General features: G+C 37.1%; 1 protein-coding gene across 7 annotated transcripts in view; it reads left to right on the top strand.

Annotated features, from left to right (window-relative positions):
* The window catches only part of NAV3 (neuron navigator 3), a 445,847-nt gene that overhangs the window by 221,094 nt on the left and 204,799 nt on the right, over positions 1 to 19,954 (top strand). For all 7 annotated transcript variants that reach the window (XM_089524052.1, XM_089524051.1, XM_089524050.1 and 4 more), the window contains exons 4-5: positions 11,805 to 11,877; positions 15,165 to 15,348. In XM_089524052.1, the coding sequence (XP_089380178.1) occupies positions 11,805 to 11,877; positions 15,165 to 15,348 (257 nt within the window). The remainder of the gene's footprint in view (positions 1 to 11,804; positions 11,878 to 15,164; positions 15,349 to 19,954) is intronic.

The following is a 19,954-nucleotide window of genomic DNA, read 5'->3' as shown; positions in this document are numbered from 1 at the left end:
CAAAACCAGTTCTAGAGCCTATTGCAATTTGCTATGATGCTTTTAACAATCATTTTACAGATAAAATCTCTCAGATAAGAGCTGACTTAGATGCTGTCATTATAGCAGGAGCTGACAAGTTAAACAATCCTGGGTTAGATGGATCGATACTCTTGATTCTGTATGAGGCAATATATTATGCTAAGCAGAATAGCCTAGAGACCTCTCAACCTTAGGAAGTTCCATAAAGCTCTCTAAAGAAAATTGTTTGAACTTGGCACTGGGCACCCCGAATAGCTGTATCTGTAGTCCATGTCAAGAGCTCTAAAAGGATTTTTGTCATTCTTTTAAAGAGGTTTATTCCAAATACCAGGGTGACTGGAACTAAAGGAAAATGTTGTAATCCTAGAAACACTTCCTGCAGAAAGAATCTCTGAAGTCATTGAAACTTCTAATGGTTCAAAGACTGTAAAGATCAGTATGTAAAGTTAATCATATCCATACCTCTGTCTTTTTTAACACACTGGAACTCTCTTTCTCTCTCGCCCCCCCTCTCTCTTACACACACTATAGTTTGTGTCAGCAGTGTTGAGTGAGGTGACGGGGGATGGGAGCACCAGTTACACGTAGATTACAGTGGATTGTAAATGGTCACAGGTCACCCCAAATGTCCACTGAAACTGTTATACCAGACAATGTGCTAGAGAATATTGCCATGAATCTTAGCCCTACTCTGCCACAAACCAGTAAATAAGCCCCTCCTGTAACCAGAAGGTAAGGTTGCTTCCCAAATCCATTAACCTACTCATTCTTATGTTTTAAAGAACATTGGAAAAACATGATTTCGGTGGAACTTATTTATTTATTATTTATTTATGGTATTTATACCCCGCCCTTCAGCCCTAAAGGCTATCAGAGCGGCTTACAATTATTATTTTTATGTTTAAAAGAATATTGGAAAAACATGATTTCGGTGAAACCTATTCCCAGATAGTAAGTTTTAGCTTGCAGCCTTATTATATGCAGTCATGCATTTATATGCATATGCATTAGATACAAGATGTACTGTCACCATATATCAATGGCCATCCAAGCTCCCTTGCTATCTCAACCCCATCTTTGCAGAGTGCCCCCCCCCCCCATCAGCCTTACCTTCTTGACTGCCTTGAACTGCTTCATTTAAAATATGCCAAGCTGGTCCTGCCAGCTCTGTCTAAAGACATGGCTTTGAGTAGCCAGTGCTTGTTTTTATGGAGAGACAAATGAGCAGCACAGAAAAGAGCTGCAGAACCATGCAAACTTGAATCAGGGATTCAGTGGCAAGGTGCATATGGGGGCCAGACTTTGAATGTGGCTAGATAGTGGAGGCAGCTCTTGGTGAGAAAGTAATACAGTGTGTCATTCCTGGTGCTCTGTTTACCTCATTTGTAAGGCCTACTTTAAATCCTGTAAATTTTGCATCTAGGGTCATTGAGAAAGAAATGCATTCCTGAAGAATGGAAAGTCTAGTAAAAACCTTTGGAACAATCCCCTCCCTGCTCCCCCCAACTCCCCCTGCAAGAAAGTATCTTCAAAATACAAAAATGCTGTTAGTTGTGCAGGGAAAAGAAAAAGAAAAAAAAAAAGAAAAAGAAAAAGAGAGTGCTGGTGGCCCGCAGTAAATGGAGACAGTTTAAGCATCAGAAAGCAGTTTCAGCTTTTTCAGTGAAACATTCCAGTAAAATTTAAATAAGTACATAGTAACAGTGTGTAACAGTTCCTGAGGCAGAAAGAATAGCATGGAAATGCTACTTTATCTGTTAAACACAATCCAGATTCTGCTGGGTCAAATACAGTACACCTCAGGGAGCTTTCTCTGTGATTAAACCTTTGAGGGTAATCCATTTCATCTGTTTCTTCTTGCAATAGTCTTCTTCGTTTTGGTCCTGCATATCATTTATAGCAGAAGTGGTAGCTGTAATTAGCTGCAGGATAAAGCTTGGAAAAGAACAACGGATGGACAGAATTCTGGAGAGTGTTACTGTGAAGCATGTTATGAACTTAAATTAAAGCCCTCTAAATGTTTTTTTCTACTATCTCAATTCTTATTGTCAATTAAATTGGAATGCACACTAAAAGAGGAATGAAAAGTCAGAGGTACTTTCATATTTTCTATTGGTTAGCTTTTTGACTTCCACAAAGGCTTATGCTCTAATCATTGAAGGAAAGGGGAAGAATGACACCTTTTGCTATCCACAAAGAATTACCTTCAAGCAAGCATAACTTCACATGATTCTTGTACAGCATTTTGCCTGTGAAGAGGAGTGGTAGGTCTGTCTGACATGTCAAAGAAAATTTTGTTCACCTCTGGTGAGTTACAAGATTGGTTTTAAATATGGATATTTTAATACTTTTATCACCTATCTTTGAAAATAAGCAGTTCTGCAGAAATACAAAAATGCACCGTTCCTACATGTTTATGGAATTTGAAGTACTTTTACTGATAATAAGTATGGCAATGGAAGAAGGGTGGCCCTGCTCAGGTACCTATGAACCAGGCACCTTTTGCTATGAGCTGTGTGAACTCTTCTTCTAACCAGGAGTATGCTGGTTGCCTCTCATTCACTGATTCCATGGGTGGAATAAAAACAACAACCTGAGGCATATCATAAAACAGAGCATTCAAAACTCAGCAGTATTATGTCTTCATCTTTGCTGATGGCCTTGGGAGAAGATATTATCTGCTCAGCATCATTTCCTCAAAAGACTAGTCCAGAAAATCTGCATACCTGGAATTGTTCTTTTCTGTACATATCTCACATAGTTTTATTTACAGAGTTATTTTGTTATGGCTAGGACCATCTGCATTACAGGTAGACTTCTGGTTTATATACTATTTCTTTTGAACTATTTCTTTTGTTATTGCCTTGAAGACCTAGTGAATTATATAATCTGAAATTATATATCAAAGTGAAATTCAAATCATATCAATGCTTTGGGTAGTCCTGATGACTGAATTATCTGCTGATGGGAGATGCTAAGTCAATTGTCATCTCTGTGTCTTATAATGTTAAAGAAATAAAAAAGAAGTAAAATATTGAAAATTATGAATCTGACCAGTTTTCTATTAGTTTCCTATCCCCCACTTTCAAAACACATTCTTTTTCAGAGCCTCAGGTGGATTAGACCAAGCATAGCTAACCCATTAGGGGGCTTTCTCTCTCCTCTAAAGATTTAGTGTCACCATTCAGAGTAGAAATTGGTATGTGCAGTAAAGCCAAGCAGGAAGAGCAATTAGATGGGGGGGGGGGGGCAGAACAGGCCAGGGAGGCAGGTTTGGGGGAGAGATGCAAAAGTTAGTGGGAGAGTTGCAGATGAAAAATTTGGAGGATTGTGTTCTGCTCCCCAGTCCTCCTATGCTAGCAGTATAGCACATCTGCTACTTCCCCCACTAGCATTATGTTGTGTTTGTATATTTTTTAACTTAATATTTAATTATAGTAAATAGTACTAAATTAAATAGTAGTTTAATTACTATTTTATGGAATTTTGTTTTAGTCTATATCAACACATGAAATATATCTATAACTACAAATATTAAAACCAGAACAGAACAAAAAGACTAAGGAAGGAAGGAAGGAAGGAAGGAAGGAAGGAAGGAAGGAAGGAAGGAGAAGGGCATAGGTCAGTGCTGGCTGTATTATTCATACTTAATTATCCTATGTGCATTCTGTAATGCATTATGTTTGGAGGCAGGTAAGACTAGTGGCCAAAACAGATGGCCCTGAAGGGGCGACCTGAAGCCACCGCTTCTGAAGATGGATTGTAGCCATGGCAAACAAATCCCTTGGCCCCACTCCACCATGCAGTTGGCTTTACGACAACTGGACCTGCAAAAAGGTGGCTTTTCCTGCCCACTGTGGCCCATGGGCAGCTTCAAATGCTCCAGTGGTGTGTAGTATCTAAATGCCGTGCTGCAGGAGCACCGGAAGCTGACCCACGTCTGAGTGCCAGCATGACTTCCAGGTTTCTTGAGGATGTGTACCATCTGTGTGCCACATCCACAAGCCAGCTGAAAGCCAAATTTTCATGCTAGTCTGTCCCCCACCCCCAAGTCCTCCAGGGTAAGGTGCTGAAAGCTGTTTATGATTATACCATAATCAATTATGATATACTTTTTTAAAAAAAAAAAAAATAAGGTAATTATGAATTAGTATCCCACAAGTGAATTATTAATGTAACTCTATTAGCTAGCTGTCATAGGCTATTACCCTACCACAACCAGGCTTGTTTAGTGGTTTTCCTTCTTTAAAATATTAAGACAATGCATTCAATATATTTTGAGGTTATTCAATTCAAGCACACCAGTGGGAGAAGATTATGCTTTTGCTGAATTAGAAAATGAAAACTGGAAGTATTTGTTTTCCTTCCATGTAGATGTTCAACTGTATTTATAGGATTAGGTTGAAGATTCAGTGCTTATTACACCTGATACTAATATGTATTAGCGTATTCATTACTTGAATAGCATGCTTTCCTTCTGCTATAAAGATCATAGTAGTGTGTGTAGGCTTCTAGAATAGTCTGCCATCAAGCATCAACAAGGCCCACAACAGCTTATGCTTCAGCAGGCGTCTTGCATGATGTTTCATTGCACACATTTTCTTGTCATCTTAAACAATAAACAGTTTTCCATGTTTGTAACTTTTGTTATTGGAACAATGTGAGTTTTCAAGCTTGAACCGATGAGCAGAATCCCTTATTCCCACCCTAAAGTTATAGATATGTTTTGCCCTCAACACCCACTAGTGCACTAGTGAAAAATAAAGATGGTAAAGGGGCTGTCCACATGGGCCAAAAGACCTGTGTTTCCCCCCTAGCCTCATGTTATCCTGTTTGGACAACACAGGCCAAAACCTTGGGGCCAGGATCAGGCTAAACCCATCTGCCAGAGTCCATGATTTAATACGGGTCAAAATGATTCACCATTTGCTGTGGAGTTTCCTGGAAACTCCTCTGCAAATCCAGTTGATTCGACAAGCCCCACACTCTCTGTACCATACTTTCCCGTTGTCACTACTGGAAAGACCCATCTTTTCAGGAGAGTAACAGGAAAGTAAGATAAGGAGTATGCCACAGTTTCAGGTCCTTGGTGCAGGGACAGGCGGGTGTGTAAATACCCATCTGTCCCCATGTCAGCCTGGGGACTAATCCAGGTTTGCACCCGGGCACCCTGTATGCTCAGGTTCAAAGAGAACAATTTGTCTCTCACAGTAAGAAATTGAGTCTCCTACATTTCTGATTCTTAGAGATAGTCTATGTATCATTTTTTCAGGCTATGTGGCCATGTTCTAGAGGAGTTTATTCCTAACGTTTCAACAGCATCTGTGGCTGGAATCTTCAGAGAATGCTTGCCTGGAAAGGAGTTGGGTATATATAGCTGTTTCAATGGCCTGAACAATTTCAACAGGAAAGAGGAAACCCTTAAAGTAAACAAAGTTTGGCTACCAGTCCTGAAAAATAGCAAGAAATGCAAATGAGAAATCTCCCAAGGTCAGGGGTTTCCCAGCAGACAATGAGCACTAATCAAGCAGACACTAATCCTCTTTTGCATAGCCTCTCATCCTGAGGCCTGCCATTAGCAACAGAACAATCCACATGCAAATCACTCCTGCCTTCCCAGGTTCACACAGTATATACATACCCAACTTCTTTCCAGGCAAGCATTCTCTGAAGATGCCAGCCACAGATGCTGGTGAAACGTCAGGAAGAAACTCTGCTAGAACATGGCAACATAGCCTGAAAAACCCACAAAAATCTGTGGATGTCAGCCATGAAAGCCTTCAGCCATGAAAGCCTTCGACTTCACAATCTATGTATCCCTTTTTTATTTCAGCAGGTTACAGATGACCTGCTATAGTTTAGGTACTATCAAATTAGGGCTTTATCAAACATGTCTTTTAAACCACTTTTAAAGTTTGAAAAAAGTGCCTTTGGCTTACTTACCTATGACACCAGCTTTATCTCATTGCTGCATTACAATACTATCCAAGTTTGGCTACAGCACATCTTGTGATTGATAGGAAACCCCATCAATAAGCCCCTGAATGCACAGGTGCCCCATTAGTCCCCAGATGTGATAAGTTCTTTGCATTGCAGTTTTGGGAATGGGCAGTCATATGATGTCAGTGTCTTCTCTTCTCCCTCTGCCTTCATTCCTCTTGCTATTCCCAGCTAGCCCTTTTTTCTTTCTAAAATTTTCTTTTCTGTTTCTTTCTTTAAAAAAATCATATTGGCATACCTCTGATGTTATGTTAAAATTTTAAAAACCACAAAAAATAAAAATAAAACCTGAAAGGGGTAGGTCATAGGAAGTGAGATTAAGGAGGACTGAGGAAGAGTGCGGAAAAGAATGTGAGGTCTCATTTGCACTTTCAGATAGGGACTGAGTTGCCATAGTGCTTTCTCAAAAGACCCGTATTAATTGTTGCTTAATGTTTGGTGCCATATTGATACAATGACTGTCCTACCTTTCTTAAAATCTAACAAGACAATCAGTATTGCTCAGTGGTAGTGGTAAGATGTAAAACTTTACCCCATTCTACATTAATCCCATAATTTGTTAGGTAAACACTAATTTGAGCAAACACCATTCTAGCTCTGATTGAAACAATATGGATTGCTTGGGAGCTGGCTAAAATATATTTGAACTTGTGCAACTTCAAAATGTAAATCATTTTCATCTGTTTGTCAGTATGAATAAAAAGTGTTTGAGGTTATTGACGTCTGAGTTCAAAGGATAATTGTGGTTTGCCAAAGCAAGAAGAAGGTAATTAAAACAATGCTTATGTATACACTGAAAGCTTTAAAATGATTACATTTTAAAAGTACCCCCCCCCCCCCCATTTAACTGAATGGGAATGGAAGTGAAAAATAAATCCAAGTATTTATTATCTGGTGCCTTGCTGAATCATCTGATAGCATTTATACAGCAAATTTGAAACATTCAAAGTGATTTATAAGCTTTATCTCAGCAATTCTTTACAACAGTGGGTAGGTCAGCATTATTATAATGATGAGGGCTGAAGGAACAAATGTTAGCCTTATGTCAACTTGTGAGTTCAAGTCTGAAGGGGCATTCTGGCAGCTCTCATGCCCACCTGCTATGTTTTCTCCATTTTCTACTTTGCTTTATTCTGCAAATATTGATGAAATGCTAACACCAACATGTTTAAAGTCTTATTAGCTGTGACCTTATACCATTATATATCACTCACACACTATAATGATTCTACAACTAGTTTGTGGCCCTAGCAATAAATAGAAGCCAGGGTGGATGTAGCAAAGCAGAACAAGCATGTAGTACAGTAACTGAAACTGAAAAGGCCACAGCTTTATTTCTGAAAGCTGAAGAGGGCTTGGCGTGGTGGGAACTGTGGGTACATGGGACAAGAAGCCCATTGACCAGTGAAACCTAGATGCCAGTCTGATTGGAATGACAGAAATGGTATCCTCTATGGGTGAAAGCTATTGTGTAGTTTCCATGTCATCTGAGATCAATAAACTTTTTCTGTCTAAAATGATCATGTCCCTGAATGCCTACTCAAGGTGTTTCTGTGCAACAAAAATGTTATTTCCTATGCAGAAACAAGTTTTCTGTACAAAATATCACATGGTAATTTTGGGTCACTTTTTTTGATAATGACAGCAAGGGCAAAATCATATTTCAAAACCTACATAAAGGCTGCATCCACACTGCAGAAACAATCCAGGCTGACACAGTTTTAACTACCATGTCTCAATGCTGTGGAATTATGGGAAATGCAGTTTGGTGAGACATTTAACCTTCTCTGGCAGAGAGCTCCTGTGTTACAGCAAACTACGATTCCCAAAATTCCATAGCATTGAGCCATGACAGTAAAGGCATAATCAACCTGGATTATTTCTGCAGTGTGGATGGAGCCAAAGACTGGTAATAAAGGGACTCAAATGGTGTAACCAATAGTGTGTGTGTGTGTGTGTGTGTGTGTGTGTCATTTGGATGGATTTATTTTTCAGGTTTTAAGCTATTCCATTTTTAAAGGGTTTTTGAACAAAAAAAATAACAATATTACTTGTTCAATACTGATGCGACTGACAAGTTTCTATTATTCTTTAAACTCTACAATAGGTATTAGGAACAAAAGCCTTTTAAAATTTAACTTTGTCATGATCTACTTCACAAAAAGAGATATTTATGCATGGTCAATTTTGATCAACTATGCTATGTTTATATATCATATGGCTCATTTATACATCATATGAAACAGCATTTCTGTTTGTTTGTTTTTTCCAGGCACAAGTGAAATTTTGAATTGGGCCTTTTTCTTTTTTTATATATATATAAAAGCATCTCTAAAACTAGACCAATGTATTTATTGTAATATGTGAACATTATTTATGATTTGCTGGTTATACAAAAATTTATTTTAAAAATGATTTTTTACCATGACAGGCAATATTAGCCCTTTTGGAGTCTATGTTGATGGAACAGGAAGAACTACTTTGATAAATGTTCCACATTTTTATTGCATTAATTTAAAGTACTTCTTTTCTACATAAAATGTAGTCATCTAAACCCTTAGCAAATTCTCTTACCTCTTCAAAAATAGCACAATTGTTAAAGGAAATGTTAATATATATGTGAAAGTGCTTCTTCTATGTGTCATGTTAAAAAATGTTAGTCTTTTTTTCTTCTTTAAAAATAAGTTTCCAGTAGTAACAGCAGCAGCAGAGAAACATCTATTCCGTCTCTTTAACCTCTACTAGTAGAGTAAATTTTCCTGGAAGATATACTTTGATTTGATTTTTCAAAAGACCATTTTGAACTATTGTAAAACACAAGTGACACATTCCTAAGAGAATATCATGATAACTCTCTAGTTTCATTTCTCCTTTCAGAGAAGCATTTTATTTCAGAGATATATCTGCTTTTTGGGTGCCTGTTCATGTTCTCTTGATATAAGAGAAAGAAAGTGGCCCAGCCTTGCCTTCTGTCACCTTCACAATGATATTGATAGTTGGAAATAACTGAGGATCAATCAGCAATGCTGCCTTGTTTCTTTGTGGGGAAGCTTCCAGGAGGCGGACCAGGATAAAGACCTGGGATTCATTCTTTACCCCCAACCACCCACACTAATCCATGCCCTTAGTGCATTTTTAATGGATTTTAGTGGATTTTCTGTGGACATAGGATGCTCTCTACTTTTCAGAGATGGGAAGAATGTAAACACCCACAAACCAGGGAATCAAAGTTCAAACTATGCTGTATGAAGTTATACTCCCATTCAACTTCCTACTGGACTCAACACTGAATGTATACGTCTAGTTTTCAGTAGTTGACAGATATGTGTTTGCACAGTTGAGACTGATGTGCCTGCTGTGCCCATTCCTGGAAATGTCTGATGTAACTACATCCCTTTTGCACTGCTGTAACATTCTCTTTGACGAACGTTCAAATCCTTTAGAAACCAAGCTTCAGTAGATCTCTGACAAATGGTCAAATATCACAAAAATTGCAGATGAAGTTCTAGAACATGGAATTACTTGCCTAAAAACCAATCCTATCTTAGCAATACATTAAACATGCAATTTTATCTTGGTTGCCTTAATATGAGCAGCAGTGTGATGACAACATACTAGGTTCAGATTCAAGCTTCATTTAATTTATTTTTCTTTCCAATTGTGCTTTGATTGTTCATGCTCCAGATTCTTTGTGTCTTTGTGGAAATTTTCTGCTGACTGTTAGAGGAGGTTTTTTTGACCTCTCATGGAGTAGGATGCTTCAGTTCCTCCCTGTTTCCCAATAACGTTAGTGTCTGCTCTCACATATGTCTAGCTTTGGAGGAGAACATGCTCAAGAATATCTGGGGATGTCTTTTTGAATTTTATATGAATCTGCTGTTCCCTTAATTCAAAAATCAGAGACTGAAAATCAAAGCAAATTTGAAAAATTTGAGACTGAGAGAAATCTGGGAAGAATCTAATATAGCAGACATTATTGGATCTATCAATATATCTTTAGAAGATGAGTTAACCTAAAAAAAATGTGAAAATACCTCCAGTACTAAAATCAATGAAATTTCTGGTAGTTTTGGTTCCATGCACTTTAGCCAAAGTATGCAACTTTATTTTTAAACCACTGTTGTTGTTTTCTGGCTAGATAAAACTATTCTATGTTAGAGCAAGTTAGACAATTGAAACTTTTCCTAGATTGGCCAGTCACAAGGTGTTGAGATGACAATGCAGTCCAAAATATCTTTCTTTCCAAAGCTCTTAAATTTAGTTTTCCTCTCTGTATTGTCAGAAGATATTGTATACCTTTTACACACACACACACCTGTGCAATACTGAAAAATAGCATAGAACTAGGATAATGCTGTTAATTTTTTATGGTTAAGTAGAAAGCTAGGTTACAGATTCTTTCTTTACTGGAAAAGCTTACCAGTCAGATTCAGCAAGCAAGAAACAGTGAGGGTCACACAGAATTTGATGCAGTTTGGTAGAGAGACAGCACAGTGTAGTGCTTTGAACACTGGACCGCAATTCTGGAATCCAGGATTTGAATCCCTGAAAATCCAGAGTGGCAAATACGAAGGCAAAGGCAAAAATACCTCTGAAAAAAAATCTTGACAGGAAAACCCCATGATAGGTTCTCCATAGGACCGTCATAAGTTGGAAGCAACTTGAAGGCACACAGAAATAGCAACAAGCACAGAGTGTGATGCAGTTTGGTATGTTTATTAAAAGTAATAGTCATCTGTATTCTCTTCCTGGTACATATTTAGTGTTATGAAAAAAATTATAATTGTAAGCTCTTGCTTTACCTATTTGCATAGACGGATTTATTTTGTCTTTGATTTTATGACTCTTATACGTTATCATTCTTATCTTGACACACTGCTGTCCAGATTGTGTTAAGTATAAGATGGTTATTGTATGATTTGTTCTTAAATAAAAGAAATGCTTATACTAAATTTCAAACAAGTAGTAACGGCATTTTCTGACTGGCTCCCTTAATAGATACTGGATCAGGTCAATGGAGTTCTGTTCTGCCTACTGCTATATTACCATACCAAATAATGAAAAACAATCTTCTTCAGCCAAGTACAGCTTCCATCAAGCATGTTGGCTGTTGGTGATAATATAGGCTACTGATCATTGTCTAACACTTCTGGGAGTAATAAGGTAGACTTAAAAAATCTCAGACTTTATCAAAAGCTATTGTTAATTTGGTTTCCAAATTTCAAGTTCAAAGAATTAAGTGAGAATTCACATATAAACCAAAAAACCAAAATAAAAACACAACAACCAATAATAATAATAATAATAATAATAATAATAATAATCCCTTTTAAAAATAGTGTGCTTACTATTAATATGTCAAATCATTCCGGGCATATATTTCTGACATATTTGTCAACTGTTTTGAGCTATTCTTTTTTCATTGGAGCAGCTGGTCTTGAATGTCTTTGGACTCTTGTCTCAGTTCTGTATGCAAGCTTTCATTGTTCCTTATTAGAATACACAGAATCCAGTTTCATGTTAAGTAGGTGGGCTGCTGATTTGTCAGCAGCATGCTGTTCTGGATCAACCCTTTATGAATTGTTGTTAAGCACCAAAGTGGACAATGAAAGCTTTTATAGCAGTTGCCCAATTAGCAGTAATCATTCTTGCTAAACTTTACTAAAGAACTGGAGTATGTGATGAATGTAAAGTATTCATTTCCTTGAACTCATTTGCTGCAGTCAAGTTCATCTTGTAAAATAGCCTTTAACTGCTTTTGCTATTTCATATTCATTTTGCAGGTTGAGAACGTTGATGTCTGCCTTAGCTTTCTGGCAGCCAGAGGCGTAAATGTCCAAGGTCTTTCTGCTGAAGGTAAGAGAAACACAGAGGTAGCAAAATTCATGAAATATTTTCTTTGAAAAATGCTTCTTGAATCTTTATTTCAGCCTACCATCTTGGAAAAAAATCTTGCTATTTATCAAATGTATTATTTTGTTTTTATTTCATATCTATATATCTATATATCTATATATCTATATATATGTTATAACTGTACAACAATGTAAAAATTTATTACCAGAAAAGGAGTTTTTGTTTTGTATATGCCGTTGTCATTTCTTCTTCCCACCACAACTTTGAAAAAGTCATAAATGTAACTTCTTGTGACTTCTCCTTGCAATAGACTATGAGCCACAGCCCACTGAAGCCTTGTTTTTAGCAAATCTCATGTTATGTCTGTGAATTGTGAACATGGATTGTGCTCAGAATTATATACAGCATATAATATTGGAGTTTGAAATCATATTCTCGAGAACATTATTCCGTTTGCACAATTTGCAATTCACAATTTCTGTGTGCATCAGTCACTGTCTGGTGTAGGGTTATTTGCTGAGCTTTTGTAATGTTTATTGCATTGCATTGTGCTTTTCTAAGTAGCAAATGTCTAAGAGTGACTCCTAATAACATGAAGTTTTGAGTATTGTGTTCTGACTTTGGGAGGCCTTGAGAGTTCTGAGTATTCTAGCTTCAGCACTTTAGTTTCTGCAAAGACATAAATTATTTCTTTAGCAGAAATGGTTAGTATCTGCCAGGCTTTGATTTACAGCTTTTCATTTGCAGAAAATGTTAGATGCCATTGTGACAAATATCAAACATTTCCTCACAATTACTTACTTATATCTCTTGAGATGTTTGAAGTAATTAGTTTGTTGACATATAAATGTACAATACAATTTATCTTGTAAAAACGCAAGCTTTGTAAAATAAAGATATATTAATTAAAAAATAAAATAAAAAAATAAATGTACAATACATAAAATGTCAAACAACTGAAATACATTTTCCAAATCATATTCAAAAGGCAACAGGCAAAGCCTGTTAACTTAAATGAAGGATATTGGTAATTTTAATAGTTCCATCCCATCCACATCAGCCAGTATACTTTAATTTCATAATCATAGAAGTTGTATTGCTTCCTTCCTTCCCTTTTCCCTCCCTCCTTCTAAGCTCTTTCAAATGTTTTTTATTATAATTGTATTGAGTTTTAAAAGCATACATAATAAAAAAAATCAGACATTGAACATACGCACACACACACACACACACACACTAAACATACCCAAAATGCTCAGTACGTTAAAAAAATGTTTTAAGCTGATATTGTGTGTGTGTGTGTGTGCGCGCGCGCGCGCCTTGAAGTTTCCTGCTGACTTATGGAGGCCCTATGAATTTCATAGGGTTTTCTTAGGCAAGGAATACTCAGAGGTGTTTGTTGGTTCCTTCCTCTCAAACAGAGCCTATAGCATCTGATAATTGTTTGCAAGTATCCCAAGTACTAACCAGAGCTGACCCTGCTTAGCTTCCAAGATCAGATATGTTTTAGTGCCTTTAGTCCATAAAAGTGAATTGTATATTATGCTAATGTGAAAATGTGTGTAAATATTGAGATATATTGCAAAATGATTATCTAAGATTTGAAAATTGTGGATCATTTTTCCCTGCCTTGTGTATGCACTGTATAAATGTCTCTATTTTTCCCAAGCTGTTATTATTAAAAAAAATACCATAATATAAATCCAATTTTAGTCCCAACCAAGATTCTCCTTTAAAAAAATAGGATGTGTTAGTCAGCATTTCAGTCCTGTTTAGTTCAGTAAGTGTGCTCTAACTGGAAGTAACATTGCATTTACCCATAAAAGTTTCTAAACTAAAGTCTCTAAATGCTGTGTTATGTACTTCATCACTTTTCACTTCACATTTTGTGTTTGAAGTTGCATTTCAAATAACATTTTTAGCAAATTGGACGTGAAAGATTCAATTCACTATCTGTAGCGTATGTGAGTTTTTCATATTTGAAATAAATATTTCACATCAGGAAAAAGTTATTCAGGATCTCTGTGTTATCAATGCACAAGCAATCTGTAATCTTTGTGATAACTGATTCTTATTATAGATTTAATTGTTTTTGAAGAGGACATTCTTTGGTGCTGTTCTCACATAATAAATAATAATGTGAATCTTGAAAGAGTAAAGCAACTATAAATATTCTTAGAACAAGTGCCAATCTCTGAGGTTACTGAAGGGCATCCTTCAGTAAACTGATGATGCTAGCTGGATCTAGGCACACTTAAAAGCAAGCAATAGATATACTCTTTTGCAGAATGACATAATGTATTGGGACTTGATCCATTTTCATTTTACATCCCTTTTATATATAGAAGTCAAAAACCACAAATGATATAGTATTGAAATCATATTTCTACTGTCTTAAAACTTCTGAAATGCATTATTTTATTTTATATTATATTTATGGAATAAAGTAAATGCTTCCCTCAAATCCTGTGATCAGGGAGGAGCCTTTGCTAACCTCCAAGTGGAGAGACCAGCAATTTAAAGATAAATGGTGCACTTAGCGGGCCAATAAGAGAGGTGGGAAGGGGCTCTCCTCATTGAGGCTCTCAATCTGATTGAAACGCTGGCCTGCTCTCCAACCTCAGCTGGTTGCTTTGGAGCCCAGTAGGAATTTTCTCTTCATTCCAAGGGTTTTTTGCCTACCCCACACTGTTAGTTGGAGGACCTTGACAATTGGCCTGGAGTGTGGTCATAATAGGTTTCATGCATGCATGGGGGGATATAGAGGTACAGGTGAACACCTGGGCACCCTTCTAAAGGGTGACGATAAGTCTCTGGAACTGACTGTTAGGTCTTAAGCTAAACAGGAAGGGAAAGTTAATTTTTTTTCTTAACGGATGCTGAAGGGTTCACTAGCCAAGGAAACTAGCAATTAGCACAAGAGTGATTTAATAACAGGAAAACAATAAGTCATAAAAAAACTTAAATAGTTTCCATTATATTTAACATAGCTCACTTAAAGTGATCCAGAATCCTTTAGGCTTTCAGTAGCTATTATGTGCTATTAGAGGACATTTGAAATGTCCTCTAATATATTTCTAATGGGTAATCTTGAAGCTAGTGACCACAGAGCAATTTACTTCAGAGAAAAATTTGAAATACTGAATTAGTCCCTGAAACTGCTTCTAAAAGTTTAATTAAAATTTAGCCTATTTTTCCTTATCCATGCAATTTTTCTTGTTTACGCCTATGAAGATGAGAGTTAACACCATGATTTGGTTTCCCCACCCCCCACTCCTCTTTTGCAGAAATAAGAAATGGAAATTTAAAAGCCATTTTAGGACTATTTTTCAGTTTGTCTCGATATAAACAGCAGCAACACCAACAGCAGCAGTACTATCAGTCTTTGGTTGAACTCCAGCAACACGTCTCTCATTCTCCATCTCCCACTGAAATTGGCCAGCCCAAAACACAGCAAGATATGCAGTCCAGGTAAGTCTTTGATAATAATGGGAACTGAATAGCTTTCATTCAGTAACAAGGATTTTTAAGATCCATGAAATGAGAGAGAAGGTTCTACTTCTTAGACTGTAATCGTAAATGCATGGTTGCTATAAGCCTAAATTCATTTGGACTCACTCTGATGTAAGTGTGCACAGAAATGTAGATATTGTTTGCTTTGCGTCTAAGAATTACTTCAGATAGCAACTGTATATTAAGCTTTTAACTTCTGGGTTGTTTTTGTGAATGTTGGCTAGAGTAGTGGAGATGGGATTAGAAACTCCTTCTTTCAAGATGTTTGTGATATGGCCAAACAAAACTAACAAATTAGTTAAAATAAAGAAAGAAGGGTGTAATTTTTGCAAGATTAGCGTTGTCCTAATTTTTATAAAATATGTGGTGAGAACACTAGGGGAAAGGGCTTGCATTTCCTCTTCCAGATTTTCTTTATCCACTACAGAAAATAAATGGACTAAATTGCACATAGAAGAATCAAGAACCTGTGAGCATTATTACCACACGGTTTCATTGGATGTTATCTTCTGTGGGTGGGAAAAGATAGCATTGCTTCATTTCTTAAAACATTAAGGAGAATACCTTTCTGAATAATTCACAAAGCATTTATGAACACACTATTAACAACTGAATTTTGAAGAAAATATATGGTAATAGAAAGATTTCTGATCTTCTAACCTAGGCTTTAAATGAACCCCCAGAGCTCCATTCCTTGCAGTTCTTTCATCAGCACACAGAGAGATTTTGCAACAGTGTTTGGAGAAATTTGATCATTTTCAAGAGGATCGTGTGCTTTATTTTAATTTTTCTATTTTAATACATGTTCTATTGCTTTAAATGGTATAGAAAATGTCATTTCATTTGAATGCTGATCTTTTGTATGCCTGTGTGTATTACCTATACTGTACTATGCTTTAATGTTGTAAGCCATCATTGTTGCTTGTTGTGAGGGGATGGGTGAGATATAAATGATGAGGATGATAGATAATAAAAGATAGATGATGCTAACAATACATGTTAGTACGGGGCAAACAAATAGATCAGAACTCAGTATTAGCAGCATTTTGGGTTGAGGGAATGTCTGGCAGAGACTTGTGGAATAATATGCCAGAAGATCAAAGTATCATAGCTACCAAACAGAGAATAATTTGACATAACTCAAACCTGAGATCTGTCCAAGGAGGCTGGAAATTGGCTGCATGGAGGTGGCAGATAAGGAAGCCAGTGATGTGAGATGTAGAAACAGGAAATGAATATAGGCAATGCCAAGTTAATGACTGGCCAGTTAAGGATCAAAGTGCAAATTGGAAGATAAATAGCTAAAGCAAACAAAGGGTGGTTGCTATAGGGTGAATCATTTCATACTGGTGGCTAAGAGAAATGCCTCTTTCCAATCTGGACAAAGATGGCTTTGCCTCCACAAAATTGCCCCCACCATTGGAGACAATTGTGTGTGTGTGCATGTGTGTTCGTGTGTGTGTGTGTGTATACACACACAAACACAAATATGTATTGGAAACACTCAGTGTATATTTCGATCCTCAAGAAAGGAGACACCAGGAACTGCAGTAATCACAGTCGCTTGTACTGAGTACAGATCATGCATCAGGACAATAAGATGCACTAATTTTGCATGCAAGTTAAGTGACAACAATGACTTTTACCATATATGGAAACATTCAAGCATGGTTCAGGAAAGGAAGAGGCACTAATGATTATATAGCAAACTTAAACTGAATAACGGAACATAGTAAGGTGTTTCAAAAGAATATCAGCCTATGCTTTATAGACTATTGCAAAGCATTTGATTGTAAATATCATGAGAAACTATGGATCGCTTTTACAGAAATGGGTGTTTCACTGCATCATATTGTCCTGATGCATGATCTGTACTCAGTACAAGAGACTACTATTAGGAGAGAATATGGAGAAATGGAATGGTTTCCAATTGAATAGAAGGTCAGGCAAGACTGTATTCTATCACCCTATCTATTTAATTTCTTTGCTGACAATATTGTACAAAAAGCAGCATTGGACTTAGGGAAGAGAGGCATGAGAACTGGAAGAACAACATCAACAATCTAAAATACACATCTGATGTTGTAATACTAACAAAAAATATCAGAGAAATGGAAAGATTACTGAAGGAAGTCAAGGCAGAAAGCACAAAGATAAGTTTACATGAATATCAAAAGAGAAAAGAAAAGACCACAGACGATCTACATAATTTTAAAGCAGACAATGAAGAGATTGAAGTAGTTCATGATTTTCCGTACATGGGCTCAACCATCAATCAGAGTGGATACTACAGTCAAGAAATCAGAAGAAGACTAGGATTTGAAAGTGCATCTATGGAAATTACCCTAAAGGCACCAGATCCATCTGATCTTAAAAGCTAAGCATGGTCACAGCCCTAGTTAGTACTTGTATAGAGATTGCCAACAAATACCAGGTGCTATAGGCTATATTTCAGTAGAAGGAACTGGCAAAACCACCTCTCAACATTCTTGCTTAAGAAAATACTACACGGGAGGCCTACCATGGGTTTAACTCTGATACACTCCAGATACAAGAAAGTGTGATAGCCGGTTGAACTTCTGAAGCATCACTGAAGCATCCCCTCTCCTCTCCCACCTCAAAGCACTCATGGAGGAGCCATTTCTTCAATAATGGGAACTTTCATTATGTAGAAATGGCTGATGTGTGTACGCTTTGATGATGGGAGAGGAGAGGGGACACTTCAGTGATGCTTCAGAAGCACGACCAGCTATCACACCTTTGTGCTTCTTGAGCATTTTACCAGCATTTTAGCCATGGTAAGCATGGGTGTGATAATCTCCATAGGCACACAAACACTGAGTTCAGCAACCTTCACGTTGGCTGTGTATGGTATCCCTATGTTGACTAGTCTAGTATTTAATATTATATCATTCTTTTTTCTTAGCTTACTTAATTTTAAGAAAACTATGGCAGGATACAGACCGCCCAAAAAGGGTGGTCTGTCCGCATCTTGTTTTGCTGCACAAGGGAACTGCAGCGGACAAACCGCGCGGCTCCCTCGCACAGCAAAAAGAACCCGCAAAAAGCAGGTTCTTTCTGCGGCGCCATAAGGACGTCACAGTGCACCAATGGAGCACTTGTGACATCCTTATGGAGGTGTGACTTGCGGACGCTAAGCGTCCATCACATCAAAATGGTGGTGCCCGTGTGTATAGGGTGCTGCCATTTTGACACGCTCGTCAATGCCAGGGGTGAGGTACGTATGGGCGGTGCGCCCTTGGCCAACCCCAAGCACGTGACGGGGGCACCGCAAAGACCCGTCTGGAAAGGGCCATTGTCAAATCAACTATGGAATAATTGGGGGGGGGGTTGTTTATTTTAACATTATTGTGTTCACTATATATAATTATTATCCTGACTGTAATAAATTTGATCAATGAATCTTTCATTTTCATTGTGAATTTGATTGCATTTAGTTGTGACTCTGTGTGTGTGTGTGTGTGTGTATTTCAATATGGACTTGCAGGATAAGTGCTACGGATATTGTAAAAATATTAAGTAAAAATATTGATCCTTTAGGAGCACTTTGCTGCTAGCTGTTTCTTGGGTCAATGCCTGGGAATTCCATTGGATATTGTTGAAATTTTATAAGAATTCACTTTGGTAGACTCAAAGGCCTACATGTTCAAAAACCACAGAATATGAAAGATGAATAACCTGCTGCCTGGAGAGCTCCAAAGAAGTTTTAAGTGACTGCAATTACAAGGGAAAAAGCATGCTTTTGGGCCTGTCAGCCCTTACGTTTCCATTGTGAACATGTTTAAATGGAAAGTTTCACCAATTAAATTACTGGTTCATCATCTTAACATCATAGATGGTTAGTCTTAATTTGTGCTTGAATGAACAAACATAGTATTCATCCTAAACTTTACTTTAGTGAAAATAGATTGTATCTGAATTAAATTAAGAATAATCGCTGAGTCCAGGATGCAATTTTTTCCTAAAGGTCAACTGATCAATAAGATTCTTTATGTGGCTTTAACTACATTTCTGAATCAGGCAGAGGAATTTAATTTAATGACTGCAGCTACAAGGGTGCATAGGGAAAATATTGTACACATTTATCTTGATTTATTGGGATGTGCGAATGAATTACTGAGCCATACCTTGTGCTCCAATAAAACAGAATGAAAATGAAATCTGGCACCATAGTTATACTTTTATATGAGGGTGCATAGATTGTAAAATCATTAATCAGTGTAATTACCTTTTGCTGGGCCCTTGGTCAGTGTAGGTCACTGTAGAGGTTGACAAGCATGTGGCAAGCTCTCCACTAGAATAGTGTACATTCTCCAAAGGATTATGTTTTTGGAAATAAAAATGCTGACTTTCTACAAACCACCTCAGTGTTAAATAGGAAGGATGTTTAACAGTTTGTCTGTGTAATGTAAAAATCAGTAGGTTAATTTTGTCAGGATGCATGTGGAACTCTCAGATCTCAAAAGCAAAACATTTGTGAATAAATTCACATTCTACCTAGTATATAAGTAGTACATGGCATTAGTTATGCAGACATCAGTTA

The sequence above is a fragment of the Sceloporus occidentalis genome, unplaced genomic scaffold, assembly GCF_023333645.1.
Source record: "Sceloporus occidentalis isolate IW3139 unplaced genomic scaffold, rSceOcc1.0.p SCAF_5, whole genome shotgun sequence".
Classification (NCBI taxonomy): domain Eukaryota; kingdom Metazoa; phylum Chordata; class Lepidosauria; order Squamata; family Phrynosomatidae; genus Sceloporus; species Sceloporus occidentalis.
Note: the sequence above shows the minus strand (reverse complement) of the source record. Positions and strands in the feature narration are given on the sequence as shown.